Genomic DNA, 13920 nt, shown 5'->3' on the forward strand with positions numbered 1-13920 from the left:
CCCTTTCTATCGTAGCCTGGTCTAAAATATCAGCCATGCATCTGGCATTAATCTCTCTACGTACAGTTGACTGACGTCCTACAACTGTGTGGACGGCTGTGCTAGGTGTCGCCCGTTGCATTGATAAAGATTGCTAGCTTGCTGCGAATATATTTGCTGAAGCCTCCCATTACAGCTCGCCCACTTTCTTCTCCTCCATTCGATGCATCGCCTTCACTCGCCTCTGCACCCACTCTTCACATGCGATCTCATCGTACTTCTTTTCCTCTCCCTCGCCTACACAAGATTCTAACACGCCACAACTCTCATTCAAATTGAACCCAAAGAAGAATGGCATACTAATTCTCTCCTTCCCACTGTAGTTCTGTGCTCGATGTACCGTGCTGACGTACCGATCATTTGTGATTCGTTGCATGTAGTCGGCAAAATTGACGACAAAGGTGCCCTTGGTGGGTGGTGCATGGATCCACTGTCCCGCCCGGTTGAGCACCTGCAAGCCGCCGGCGTCGTCTTGCCAGAGAATGGTGAACAGCTGAAAGTCCGTGTGCGAGCCAATGCTAACCTCATCCTCCAGCGAGGGCGTAGCAGGCTTCGGGATGGGTGGGTAGTAGTTGAGTGCGAGAGCGGCATCGGGATGAGAGAACTTCTTGTCGAAGAAATCTTCCGGCAGGGAAAGTGATAGAGCGAAGCTATGGACGAGAGCGCGAGCGAGATGGAGGCAGGACCGCCAGTAGGCGATGATGGAGGGTTTGAAGTGTGGAAGATTGCTCGTGGCATCCCAATGGAACTCTTCTTGTCGGAGGTACTTCTTGATCTCAGGCGGCATGGTGGAAGGGTCGGGCACGTCCGGGTCATATTTAGGATCGTAAGTCCAAGAGAACGTCTCGCGGACATCGACGGACTCGGAGGCATTGATACGCTGCGACTGAGGAGGTTTGTAGCCATTGAAGTATTTGGAGTACTTCACATTTGCACGGTCTTTGATATCGGCCGGTTGCCGAAAGAAGTCGAGGAGAGCAGAGTAAGCTGCATCTGGTATGCTTGAATCGATGCCATGGTTGCGAATGTACATGAAGCCATTGTTGGTGGCAGCATCGTGTATCTGAGCCGCTACCGCTTTACGATCTTCGAAAGACTCACTGAAGATACCACTCACATCGATGAGCGGGATCTCCGATGGCAGGGCATTTCGGATGGGTGTTCGTTGAACATCCCTCGTGACGATGCCGTTACCGGATGATAGATGGAGCTTGGTGTATTCGGTAGAATCCTCTGTAATTGTGGACGTACTCGCTGCCATGGCCAGCACTGGATCCGAGGGAAGTCAATGCTCAAGCCCAGAACCAGGAAGTTGGCCTTGCGTTTTGATCCTACTAACCAGGCTTAGATCTGACTTTCCGGTGGCAACTCCGTTGACAAGGAATACTAGATAAGGTCGGATCGGAGGTGTAGTAGGGGTTGGACCATGGTGGGCATTGCCCGGCCGGTCGCATGTTCACTGCCTGAGATAGCGGGGAAAGCCTAGCTGCATACGCCGAGAGTGCCACGCAACGTTAAAAAGGACATTGGCACAAATCCTAGATAGCGATCATCCCTGCTTTTATCGGATAGTATCCCTGCGTCTCGTACCGACCTTCCACCACATGCTAGTGCACTCAAGACCAGATTCTGCATCAGTTCTTCGTTTCAGCGGTCACCGCAACCCGCTCCGGTTCAAGCTCATCAGACGCAGCAGATGTAGCCTCCAGCTCTACTTGCTTCTGTGCCAGTGATCGCATCTCAAAGAGCCGCACAACCACCACCCAAACGCAGAGGCCAATGATGAAACCAAGACTGGCCTTGAAACCCTTGCTGAACTCGGGGGCGTCCGTGACAGGGTACAGAAACTGCTGTATGATCGTCGTGAGGGCAGCTCCGAAGCCTGTTTCCCAGCGTCAGTCAGAGTTAGGCTGTAACAGATGGGGACCTTACTATTCATGACAGCGAGTGTCAATGCACGGACTTGAGAGTCACCGGAAGTCAGAATGTTGGCCCAAGCGTAGAATATGGGAGACAGGGGCCCGTCAAGCCCAGCAAACATGTATGAAGCGATCTTGAGCCCCAGAGGTATGTCCCAGATGACGAGGCAGACGGTTCCGAAGATGAGAATTCCCAGATTGAGTGCCACGGCGTTCATTCTGTAGCCTGTAGCATCGATGTAGACGTTGAACAGTAGGAGACAGACAATGTTGAGCCCGTTGATCGATGTCGGAATGTTGTTGACCTGCCAGGGTAAGTCGACATCATTAAAATCAACGGCAAGCGTACCTCATAAAGCGTCCACGAATGATCAGGATCGTTCTTCAAGAACAGCTGCGCCACAGTATTGGCAACCTTTCCCACAGTTGTGTTCCAGAACATCCAGAGGATCGTGAGTACATAAATTTGCCAGGTTTGGAACGTTCTTCGGAAGAGGCTCCAGGAGAAGTCTGACACCTCTTCTCGCCCATCTTCGACCAGTCGTTCGACGCATCTGGCTTTCTCCTCCTGCGTGAGATAGAACGCCTGGGTGTTGTACGGTGTATCCGGGAAGAAGATGTAGCCGTATATCGCAACTACCACCGTGATAATGCCATCAAAGATGAAGACCCATCGCCTGTCCTTGGTTAGCAAGAGTCCCAAGGTCGAGTTGCATCCTCTCACCAGGCCTCCAATCCGTTCCTTCCATCCATATCCGCAATCATGGCCGACTGGAGATAGCCCGACACCATCGTTCCAACGTAGGCGCTGCAAGCAAAGATGGCGGTGCGTTTGCCGATCTCTGTCCTCTTAAACCAAGATCCGAGGCAGTATTGCACACCGACAAAGCATGATCCTTCCTGTGGTACCCAGTCAGCTTCATGTATTGGTTTCAGACGTTCTCAAGATACGTACCAACAATCCGACGAAGAAGCGAATGGGATATAATTGACTTGGCGAGGTCACGGCGTATGTTCCGATAGTCAAGATGCCCCAGATTAGCTCCAACCCTGGCAATAGGATGCGGGGCCGGATGTGGGAGAGCATGAGGTTGGCAGGGATAGGACCCAGGATCTGTCTGGTTCTAGTACGGCAGCAGCTCCATGAGAGAGGGCTTTTACCTGTCCGATCTGAAAGCACGTTACAGCCAGGTTGAACTCGGTGCCGAACATCTCCAGGTCCTCGCGCATGCCAGACACATATGCATTGCTCAAGTTGGCTTGGTCGAGCCATTTGGTGAAATAGGCCAAGCAGCCATATGTCAGGATGAAGAAGTCGATCTGCCATGGTCAATTCGTGCTTGATTCCACCGGCGTGGCAACCCACCTTGTGCAAGAGCTTCTTCTCACTCGAAGGTGTGCCCTTTGGGTACCATAGAAAGAAGTCTGGACGATCCTTGCCGTACGACGACGAGAAGATGTTCTTGAGGTAGTACCCCGTCGAGAGTGCCATATCGTTGCTTTGACAAGCCGAAGTCTGGAGGACGAGTTGCGGAAGGACGAGAACGAGGTGTGGCCCACCGATATATCAGATGACCGGTCCGGTCTCTGACCCCATACTCGTTATCGCATGTTTCCGGTACTGAGAAGGTCGAGAACGAAGCCGTTGCCCCATTCTTGCGCTCGCTTGTGGGCCAGCGATTACACGCTCCAATCTGCACCGCTTCGTTGCGGTACTGCGCTGATCTGCGTTCTCAACGGGCATGCCCACATGTTTGGCGTGAGGCTAGCGGGAAAACGGTATTTAATCGGCTTGTTTGTCGAAGGTCGAAGAGCTAGGGAGTCCCGGACGAATCACACCTTATACTTGTGCGTGGAGTAGATAGGTCGTCTTCTTGTCGCATGGCACACCATCTGGGCTCGGATGTGGGCCGATGCTCTTCGTCGCATGACCGCGGGCTTTCGCAATGTTTGCGATCCCTTCAAAGACAACAAATATCTGCACCTTATCATTCAGACGCCTGGCCCAAACCTGCAGACTGCCCTAGATTCACCGCCATCATGGCAGAGGTACTGAATGCGCCTGTCCCAGTATTGGACGAGAAGGTAAAATTGACGCTCAAGCGTGAGTAGAGGGCAAGATCAAATGCTGACCCAAGCGCGACAGGAGAGCAGCAAATATGTCTACTTCCACTCAGGCTCGGTCAGCATCCCTCAGCGAAGACAAGCACTGTCAAATAGCTGACTGTGGCCGTAGGAAGCAACCTACCGCAAAGTGTCGGAAAAGCCAACCGGGTTCACTTCTATACCAACCATAGACATCGCCAATATCGACGGTAGTCTCGAACAGCGCAAAGCTATTGCTAAGGAGGTCTACGCTGCCTGCTCGGACTGCGGATTTTTCTATATCAAGAACACCGGCATTCTCGACTCCGCCATGCAGGGAGTTTTCGATCTACTGAGGCGCTTCTTTGCTCTGGACATCGAGACCAAGATGGACGCGCACGTTCAGAAGAACCCCGCCATTCGAGGGTACGAGCCGATGATGGAGACGAGGTTGGATCCGAGGACCAAGGGAGGTAAGCTGGCCCGGTCGATGCATGCTATTTGTGTATGCTGATGACTGCAGACATAAAGGAAGCCTTCACAATGGGCGATTGCTTCCTAGAACCGGAGCAGAAGTACACCGAGAAGACGGGAAAGACCCCGCCAGCCCATGTCACTCAGCCGCAGAACATTTGGCCTTCGAATGCTCCATGGTGGCGGCAAGGTCTGTACGAGTATTATAACCTTGTTCTGCCGGTCGCCATGAAGCTTGTGAAGATAATCGCCCTGGCATTCGACCTAGACGATGACGCATTCGATGATATATTTAAATTTCCCATCACCGGAATGCGGCCTCTGTACTATCCTCCCACGCCGGTGGATCAGGATTCGCAAAGCGTCGGCTTGGGCGCACACTCGGATTTCTCCTGGCTCACTCTTGTGCTGCAGGACAATGTGACCGCTCTCGAGGTGCTGAATCAGGATGGCTTATGGGTAGACGCTCCGCCACAGCCGGGAACTTTTGTATGCAATGTCGGACAGTACCTTGAGCGACAGTCCAATGGTAAGTTTCCAGCCACGGTGCACCGGGTGCGAAACAAGACAGGCCTCGAAAGATACTCGTTACCGTTCTTCCTGACACCAGACGCCGATGCTGAGGTGGATGTGCTGGACTGTTGTATCGGCAACGAGGGTAAGAAGTTTGACAAAACCAACGTCGGAGATCTCTACATCAGGCGAGTTCTGCCAGCAAGGAAGAAGCACCCCACATCCATCAAGTATCAAGATGTGCCTGAGGCTGAATGGCGATATGATATGCTGTTGACCTGAGTGGGCATCCATGGTTGTCGCGCAAATGATGTGCTCGGAGGGGTGAAGTCTTTGGCATTCTCCATATAGACCATCGTTACGAAGCGCATCGCTTAACCACATTCACGTCTCTTCGATTTCTTCGATCTCTTTGGACTCACAGGTCGTGGCTTCTTCGCAAGCCCGTGCCCAAAGCACAACATGGAAATTCGATGTGCTTGGTGGTGGCGGATGTGTCCGGCAGCCTTCGCTTAGGGGCGACCCTGCTGTAATGCGGGTCATGTCGTGCATGGTACAGACATCTTCCATTGGCAGACACGTTCTGCCACCAGGACGGAGTGTACAGGATTCGTGCCCCCCTGGAGCAGAAGCGATGAGTAAGCTGCAGGCAGGCTGCAAGGGAGACGGGTTCGACCAAGCCACCAAATGCTCTAGCTATAGCTCTGTGCATGCCCGAGCCTAGCCGCCCCTTTTCCAATGACCACATCATGTTCCAAGATCTTGTCTGATGAACCAAAGTTTGCGAGTGAAATGAAGGCGTCGTTGTGGGTACGTCAACCCGAAGTGGCAGACAGCATTCCTGTTCGTCGATGCAGAAGGACGAACCCCTGGAGTCGCAGAAGTCAACGTCATACCCCCCTTGTCGTAGACTCTTGGTGTCAGTGCCAGCACAGCATCGCGGATTTCTAATTCCGAGCAGTCTCATTAGTAGTTCGACTGCATCATGACACTGAATCCTGCACAGCTGGCCCAGTGCTGGTCTGTAAAAAAAGTCACTGGGACCTTATAACATCATCTGGCAGGACAGCATACACCAAGATGGAAGCCCCGACCAGGACTAGTGAATCTAGGACATTAGCCGAAACCAATGGAGAGGAGACGACCCGCATTCGACTTGCCATCAAGACGCCTTCGGGACCCTTGTCATTAAACGAGACCGCGGTACGAGCTTTCTTTCAACGGTACAGCCATCATCTGCAAGCAGCTTTGGACGATGTGATAGACGGAGCCACGATAGCGAAAGGGTTTTGGGCCGACCAATTTGTCAATTCTTCGCCCGATACTCTCGTGACTGGCAGCGACCCACAGCACCTAGCCTCTTCCATCGACGAGGTGCTGAGCGGCTACAAGCAGCAGGGTATGCGGCGGATCCATGTGCGAGACATCGACGTGAACCAACTTGATGATTGCCATGCTGTCGCAAGCGTGGGATGGTCGTTGTTCAGGGACACAAATGACTCGGGCCACGCAGGTGTCGACTTCGATGCCAGCTACTTCGTCAAGCAGGCGAAGGGGACCGACATGAGGATTTTTGGTTGGGTGGAGGGCCGGCCGAAGACTATATGACCAAAGAAGTCGTTATCGTGTTACGCTTGGAGTGCTTGGAGTGTTCAAAGGGTTTGTGATTCTATTGAGAAACAACCAAACAGGTCCGTTTTCCTCGAGGCCTCTTCTCTGCTCCCTCCGCAGACTGTTTTCATGCCGGCCAGATAAGTTCCAGGCTATCATGCTTCATAAAAAGCTCCGTGCAGATCACCACCAAGCGCCGTCGCCATGCTTTATGGGAAGTTGTCCAATTCATACCGATTTCACTTCTTCCTTCCTTCCGTATCGCTGCTCACGCCACTTCCTGTTCCACCAGGCGCCTTCTTTTTGGCCCGTAAAGTCTGACCCTGACCTGAAAACACCAATTTCTTCTCACCTTCACCGATTTCTTCCCCCGCTTCACCACTCCTCCTTAGCGGCTTGATATCATAGCCGAAGAATAACTTTCCCTCCGGTAGACGAAGAGGCTGCGGACCGTTAACATTGCGGCGTGGAGCTGGGACCGTAGGATTCGTGCTGGCACCTGCAACAGGTGTTGATGGCTTGGGCGTAGGGGCCTTGGAGCCTTTCTTGAGCGTGTGACCTGACGTGAGAAAGTTGGAGGAGACCGCTCTGACACCGGCAGCGACCTCGTTGCTACCAGGAGCGATGCTGGGGTAGTTGATGCTTTGCGCCATCGTGCCCTGGAACCGCATAGGTCCACCTTTCGGTCTTCCTACACTGCTCGCGGGTGTGCTCGTACCGCTTGTACGTTCCGGCTCTTTGTATCCGACCGGGGCAGAGAATTCGACCTTTAGATCCGTCTCCATAGTGACGATACCCATCTTCTCTGTTTCAGGCTTGACATCCTCCACAGCCATATCATAGGTCTGGTCATTATAGCTGAATTGGAAAATATCGCCCTTTGTAAGGCACGAAAAGCCGCGGAAAGCATTCTCCAACACGGCTCGGGGGTCTGAGATCTCCAGGAATTCGGTGGATTGAGGCTTGAGTTTGATAAGGCTGCCAGGCGGTAAATCAGTGGACTTGACCTGGATGATGTCGCCGACTGATACGCCGAGTGTCTCCATCATCTGCACTTCGTCAGAATCTGCGGCCTCTATCAAGTGCTGCAACGTACCCAGTGCGGTAGATATATCCTGCCTTCCTCCGCCACAAATTCCAGCACGCCCGCATGAGTCATCTTATCTCGATTGTAAAGCTCGAACAGCATCGGATAGGCAATGTGCAGCATGGTGAGCTTCTGCAGGGCGCTCGGTGGCATGAACACCTTGCCGCCGAAGTTCTGCGCCGTGCGGTCAGGTCCGTTCATCATAACGACGGGGTAACAGCGGTAGTATTCGTCGAAGCGGCGCATCGAGGCACCGGTGGGCGGCCGACGACCGTAGCCATAGTTGTATGAGAATGCCTGTCAATGTCAGCGGACTGCTCGTTGCTGAAGGGCTTCATAGCGCTTACCATAGTGGCGTTGCTGCCGACTAGTAGCTTGTGTCGGGAGACTCGTAGAAGTAGTTGCGACAGCGGTCAAGGCGGGGTAGTGGTCGGTAGACAATCGCAGACGCTGGGAGGGGGCTGCTGCGGGAGACTTGATCGAAGTGTGAGACAGAAGGTAGAAAGCTTGGGAAATGTCAAGAACACCGGAGAATACTGAAGTGCAAGTCAGCAAATAGTTGTTGCCTTCTTGTTGCAGGCAAATATCAGGCGACGTCACGCGTCGAGTTTGGAGATTCCAAATGCTCCACCGATTCCACTCTTCTTTCACCACCGACATCAGTCGCAAACTGCAGCACCACCTTCTTTGCGCAGTAAAGGGATGGCGATGTCAGCTCCAGCCTAGAAAGTTTTCAATACTACCGCCTAGAGTTGCGCTCACATCGTCTGCCGGCCCTCCAGAATGTCCTCATCCAAACACCCTCTCGCTGAAGCCGGCCTAGATGCCCCACCGTCGAAAAAGCCGCGATTCAGCGTGCGCAACCCATCAGCACTTGTAGCCGACGATGCCACTGAAGACAATGCCGAGCTAGACGCCGACGTGATTGGTACAAACAGACCACATCATCGGCGTGGCGCCGTGAACATTGATGGTTTCGATTCGGATAGTGATGGAGGGGACAACTTCGACGAGCGCGCTGCAGTGAAGGCGCGGGCAGAGAAGAAAGCGCAACGCAGCAAATATGAGGAGCAGGCGGATATGTTTGCAGACCTGGAGGAGGATTTTGGAGACGGGGCCGTCGAAGAAGATGAGGGTGGAAAGCGAAAAAAGGATGTCCGGTTTCTAAACGATGACCAGATCGAGGGACAAGTCAAGAATTCACGAGCTGGAGGGCACGTTAGTGATAGACTGAAGCTCACCGAGCAGGAGGCCAGATACATGGAGAAGCATGGCAGGTTACCTGCCTCGGCTGGGCTCGAGGAAGCGGGCGATTCGTCAAGCGATAGCGAGGTGGACGATGAGACGCGCGCGGCACTCGACGAAGAGATCGATGAAGAGCTCGGAGCCGGCGCTAAGACACGACATGCCCCCAAGCTTGATGCGTTCAACATGCGCAACGAGCAGGACGAAGGCCAATTCGATGAGAGTGGCAACTTTGTCCGGAAAGCTACAGATCCAGACGCCGTCCACGACCGATGGCTGGAAGGCACATCCAAGAAGGACATGAAAAAGGCCAAGGAAGCCATGGAGAAGCGTGAGCAGGATCGGCGGGCAAGGGACCTGGCAGATGATTCTCGGAGTACAGCTGATGCATTGAAAGATTTGATCGCACAGATGGAAGTGGGCGAGACTGTCCTAGAAGCTCTTGCAAGACTTGGGAAAGGGAAAGAGAAGAAGAAAGCGAAATGGCAGACGAAGTCCAAGGCAAAGAAGCCGGAACAGAATGGCCATGCAAAAGCTTCCGAGGATGATCTCGCCGATGTGAAGCGGCGTGAGAACGTTGAAGCGATCACATCGGCTGCCGATCTTCTTCTGACTAGAGGCAAGACCGACATCTACGACACGGAGCGAGAACTACTCATTCGTCAATGGTCACGCGAGAGTGGCGAGCAGTGGGCTGAACCGTCAAAGGAGAAGCAAGACAACGGAGTGAAGACATGGCAATACCGCTGGACGGATGCCAGGGACGGTGGTCATATAAATGGACCATATGATAGTCTAACCATGCACCAATGGAATGAAGCCGGATACTTTGGCGAAGGGGTCGAATTTCGACCAGTGGGCGATGATACTTGGAGCCGTGTTGCCGACTTCTCATAACCAATACAAGTCCATCTGAGTCCTGAACAATACTTCTTCCTGAATGCTAGTACCAGTCTCTTTCTCAAGTTAGCTTCCAAGACGCCAAAATTGGTGGCTCTCTAAGCATGGAACGTATACTTGTCCTGCTTCCTCCGTCGACCATGCTTATCAGCCTGTTCCTGGTAGTGGAAGGTCATGACACGCCAGTTGAGCTCTCTTCGCCAGAACAAGCCATAGCCCAAGCTGTCTTTACGATCTCGCGCCGTCAAGGCGCCACTGCCTGGCATCCTCTTCTCGAATATGCAAGCGCGGAACCGGGAATGGATCATCGCCATGGAGCAGCAGACGCAAGGTTCGTGTGTGAGATATAGATCCAGACCACTGCAGAGGTAGCCATCGGACTTGGAACCGGTGGTGGAGACTGAAGCGATGGAGGTGCCTGACATTGTCCGCGTCATGGGGGCTGCACCGTTTGACGTCGCCGACAGTGTTCTTAGAAGGGGGCTGGCGGCAGCAGCGGGTGTGATGGCTGCACTACTGCTGCTTCCTTCCAGCGTCATGCTGCGGTTCATCATACCTGCGAGACTCTCGGAGGGGTCCTTCGGCGAGGTAGGAGTGGACAGACCGGAGACGGGACTGGCAAATTCTTCAGAGTAAGCGTTCTCAATGTCAGTCAATGGTTGTCCAGCCGGCGTTTCAGTACAGGTGGTGGCGAACTTCCGATGGCCGCCGGTGCGAAGTCTCCGGCGAAGCTCTTTGTTGGCAACCATGGCAACCACGCGCATAAGTGCGTGATGCTCAACACGGCCCTGACCACCAATGTTGACACAGTGGTGGGCAGTCTTCTCATCACTCCAGTGCCTGGCGTCGCCGGCGACAGCCATGATCTGCCCAGTCTTTGGATTGACAACGACAGCCCCTATGCCCCAACCCAGTCCACTTTGCTCTGCCTCTTGTCCAGCCATACGGGCGATCTGCATGAAGTGTGCCGTAGCTGAGGTGTCGAGCTCGGCCTGTACGCGTCGAAGCTGATTGAGAGGAGGAGCATCTTGCAGCAGCTGTGCGGCTGGGTTGTACTGAGTTGGCCAGTATCGCTCAGTCCACATGGTAGCCTGCTCGCCGCTCATAGGTGCGTAGCGTGGAACTACTGCATTGAAGCAGCGAGGCAGGCCCTCGACCTCAATATGAGTAGCGAAGACCTCACAGATCTTGTACCATGGCAGAAGGTGCGAACTGGGGACGAGCAGAAAGACAGTGTTAAGGCCATTGCTGTCGTAGTCTCGTCTCCAAGCCAGATCGGTTGGAAGATGGGTCAGCGTGCAAACACGACGGAGGTGAGCGAAGGATAAGCTGCGGTCATTGGGCAGTATGGGTTTCACAATGCTAGAGGATTGTCAGTGAGAGTCCAGAAGCGGAGCAATCCTGACCTACCTCAATGCCTTGCTAGCCAGCGTTGCCGGGATCTCAACGACGAAGGCCTCGACTATGCCCATGTTAGTCTCAGGGCACACATGGATGTTTGGACCTCATACCGAATTCATCTGTCGATCTTGTTTCGTGGAGAGTCTTCAGAGGCTCGAGTAAGATACTTTCCTCGGGCATCATGAACCCCTGTTGACCCATGAATGGGTGGTATGTGCATTGTCTGGGGAGGATGATGACGTGGCGAAGTGGACATCAGATAGAAATTGAGGGTGGCATATAAGTGACAGATCTAACAGGAAACAGCATGCACGTCCCGCGGAAGGCACGATTGCCACTGGCGCTGGATACTGTGCGTCCCGCGACGATGAGGCTTTCTTGGCATGAAACCTCCTATTCGATTGTGCTCGAGCGAGCACTGGCTAGTACCAAATCAAGTCTGTAGTTGTCAGGTTCTGTCAATCAGGCACACGCGAACCTATCCGAATAGAACGTAAAGAGAGCAGGCAAGTGGATGAAATTTGAGATCTGCAATGTCTTGGCAGTACAATTGCAGCCTTGCAAAGTGGTGGTTACAGCCTCGCCAATCCGCGCCAAATATATCAGTTCCGAGCAGACCATTGCTCGCCGTGCTTCTGTACGGGCAGCCATCCAGTTCTGCTAGCCGAGTCTTTCGTTGCCTCGTATACATCTCTCTGGACTTGCGGCTCGAAAGACCCGGGATCTGCTACAGCATCCTGACTCGTAGAGCGAACATGGCGCACGATCGGGAATTCTGAAGAGCATCTTGTTGGTGGGGTTTTTGCGAAGTCTTGGGCCCGAAGCGTGGAGAGTCATCTGGACGCTTGATGCGTCGGAGGCTTTGCAGCGAGGCGATTGCGCCAAAGGTGCCATAAACCAGTTGAGCTCGAGCAGGTTATGTGCAACGTCAATATCTTCGACATCTTTCTCAACTGAGAGTCCTCAAGCAGTGTCCATGGCATCGCCATTGATGGTGTTGGCGCCATTGACCACAAACGTGACTTGACCATCATCGCCAATGAACTGCCTCTCGTGCTCATTGACAAGCTTGACAGACCGAACTGGATCGTAAAAGAGTCGGAAACTCCGCTGTACGTCATCAACGTTGACCTCTTTGGCCTTGCGTTTCTGGCTGAGAAGCGTTGATGTAGTGATGATGTTGCTAGAGTAACGAAGCCCAGATTCTTGACCAATCTTTGTGAGGAGTGCGAGGGCATCGGGGGACAGGTCAACCTCCTCTTCTTGCGCGCGGATGGCGATAATTTGGGAGATCTCCTCCCGAGAATATGGCTGGGTGCTGATGATGACAACTCTGTCAAGGAAGTCCAGGGGCAGGCCATGAGGTGACTTGTAGGTGGTGCCACGGATCTGGCTGTTGCCTCTGTTGCTGGCCATAATGACGATGGGTGCAAGGTCAGCCTCTAGCGCACGGTTGATGTACGAGAAGCATTCGATGTCGAGCATGTGCACCTCATCGATGAAGAGCACGCCCGGAATAATTTCAGCCTTGCCCTCCTCTTTCCATTCGCCGACCTTGGTGTTGATCTGATCGCGCACTTCACTTCGAATCTCACCAGTGTCTCCGGAGAAAAGTGCAAGAAAGCCTTGAGTTCGCGAATTGATAACATCGATCTCGTGCAGGCTGACCGTATGTGTGACTTCTTTTCTGACCTGAAGCTCTCCATCTGGGCACTGGACAAACTTGGTGTCTGCCCCCATGGCATCGTAGTCGCGCGATCTTGTGTATGAGCGACCGAGCTTGGTGATTTTGCCCGAGGATTTGTCGATGGAGATGACATCTCCAGCTATGACCTTCTCCTTGGTCATCGAATCGATCATCTTGGTGCCCATGTCGTAGACCGTCTCCATGTCGGTGGTCTTGATGGTGAGCTTTCCCTGCTTGTTGCCACCCGACACGGTGCGATCAATCTGAATCTCAACAACCTCACCCTCGATGATCTCACTCTCCTCCTTAATCTTGACGCCAATCGATTTCCGGAAAGCTTGGGTCAGCGCCTCGGTCTTGGACATTTCGAGCGAAAAGATCTCGGAGGACGCAAGCATGGTGAATGGCACGTCGGGCCCAAGGGATTGCGCCATCCCCATCGCGATGGCCGTCTTTCCGGTGCTGGGAGGTCCAGCGACAAGGACTGCTCTTCCCGCGATTTTACCATCCTTGACCATCTGCAGAATAACTGCTGCAGCTTTGCGCGCCTTCTCTTGCCCAATGAGTCCTTGTGACGACGACTTCGGCTCAAGTGTAGCGAGATCGACTCCCAGACCACGAATGTGGGAGTGCGCGGCGATGAGGTTGAGACCTCTCACCTCGGATGAGGAAACTGTGGTTATGGGCTGGTCGGATTAGCATTGCTCGCGGGCGGGACTGGGACACATACTGCGGCCATCGTGCACAGGTGATGCTCGCAGCTTTTGTGTTGAAGCCGCAATCAGATATTTATCGCCAGATCAAAGTAGGGGTACGATTTCGGAACAGAGGTGGCCGTTTGCAGGTTGTGGCATCCGTTTTTGGCTGTCAATTAATTTAGGCAATTCCGGCGCGAATTGGGGCGACGCGCTTGCCAAGGCTCCCCCGCGATTGCTAACGGCAACGTCGAGCAACTTCGC

General features: G+C 53.5%; 8 protein-coding genes across 8 annotated transcripts; 3 read left to right on the top strand and 5 right to left on the bottom strand.

Annotated features, from left to right (window-relative positions):
• Positions 1-169: 169 nt before the first annotated feature.
• On the bottom strand, positions 170-1300 carry HMPREF1541_10966 (uncharacterized protein; the record flags this gene model as incomplete). The annotated part of the gene is made up of 1 exon (XM_008715635.1): positions 170-1300. The coding sequence occupies one exon, from the start codon at positions 1298-1300 to the stop codon at positions 170-172; it is 1131 nt and encodes a 376-aa protein (XP_008713857.1).
• Positions 1301-1673: 373 nt separating this feature from the next.
• On the bottom strand, positions 1674-3450 carry HMPREF1541_10967 (uncharacterized protein; the record flags this gene model as incomplete). Its single annotated transcript, XM_008715636.1, has 7 exons — positions 1674-1921; positions 1972-2263; positions 2308-2635; positions 2683-2858; positions 2914-3072; positions 3120-3278; positions 3325-3450. 7 exons carry the CDS (start codon positions 3448-3450, stop codon positions 1674-1676), a joined length of 1488 nt encoding a protein of 495 aa, XP_008713858.1.
• Positions 3451-3998: 548 nt separating this feature from the next.
• Positions 3999-5312, top strand: HMPREF1541_10968 (uncharacterized protein; the record flags this gene model as incomplete). The annotated part of the gene is made up of 4 exons (XM_008715637.1): positions 3999-4043; positions 4105-4140; positions 4195-4516; positions 4567-5312. 4 exons carry the CDS (start codon positions 3999-4001, stop codon positions 5310-5312), a joined length of 1149 nt encoding a protein of 382 aa, XP_008713859.1.
• Positions 5313-6110: 798 nt separating this feature from the next.
• On the top strand, positions 6111-6638 carry HMPREF1541_10969 (uncharacterized protein; the record flags this gene model as incomplete). Its single annotated transcript, XM_008715638.1, has 1 exon — positions 6111-6638. The coding sequence occupies one exon, from the start codon at positions 6111-6113 to the stop codon at positions 6636-6638; it is 528 nt and encodes a 175-aa protein (XP_008713860.1).
• Positions 6639-6880: 242 nt separating this feature from the next.
• Positions 6881-7974, bottom strand: HMPREF1541_10970 (uncharacterized protein; the record flags this gene model as incomplete). Its single annotated transcript, XM_008715639.1, has 2 exons — positions 6881-7690; positions 7738-7974. 2 exons carry the CDS (start codon positions 7972-7974, stop codon positions 6881-6883), a joined length of 1047 nt encoding a protein of 348 aa, XP_008713861.1.
• Positions 7975-8511: 537 nt separating this feature from the next.
• HMPREF1541_10971 (uncharacterized protein) lies at positions 8512-9870 on the top strand (the record flags this gene model as incomplete). Its single annotated transcript, XM_008715640.1, has 1 exon — positions 8512-9870. The coding sequence occupies one exon, from the start codon at positions 8512-8514 to the stop codon at positions 9868-9870; it is 1359 nt and encodes a 452-aa protein (XP_008713862.1).
• A 101-nt stretch (positions 9871-9971) lies between these two features.
• On the bottom strand, positions 9972-11345 carry HMPREF1541_10972 (uncharacterized protein; the record flags this gene model as incomplete). The annotated part of the gene is made up of 2 exons (XM_008715641.1): positions 9972-11235; positions 11284-11345. The coding sequence occupies 2 exons, from the start codon at positions 11343-11345 to the stop codon at positions 9972-9974; spliced, it is 1326 nt and encodes a 441-aa protein (XP_008713863.1).
• Positions 11346-12237: 892 nt separating this feature from the next.
• On the bottom strand, positions 12238-13700 carry HMPREF1541_10973 (RuvB-like helicase 2; the record flags this gene model as incomplete). Its single annotated transcript, XM_008715642.1, has 2 exons — positions 12238-13647; positions 13692-13700. 2 exons carry the CDS (start codon positions 13698-13700, stop codon positions 12238-12240), a joined length of 1419 nt encoding a protein of 472 aa, XP_008713864.1.
• Between the last annotated feature and the right edge of the window lie 220 nt (positions 13701-13920).

The sequence above is a fragment of the Cyphellophora europaea genome (genome assembly GCF_000365145.1).
Source record: "Cyphellophora europaea CBS 101466 unplaced genomic scaffold supercont1.16, whole genome shotgun sequence".
Taxonomy (NCBI): domain Eukaryota; kingdom Fungi; phylum Ascomycota; class Eurotiomycetes; order Chaetothyriales; family Cyphellophoraceae; genus Cyphellophora; species Cyphellophora europaea.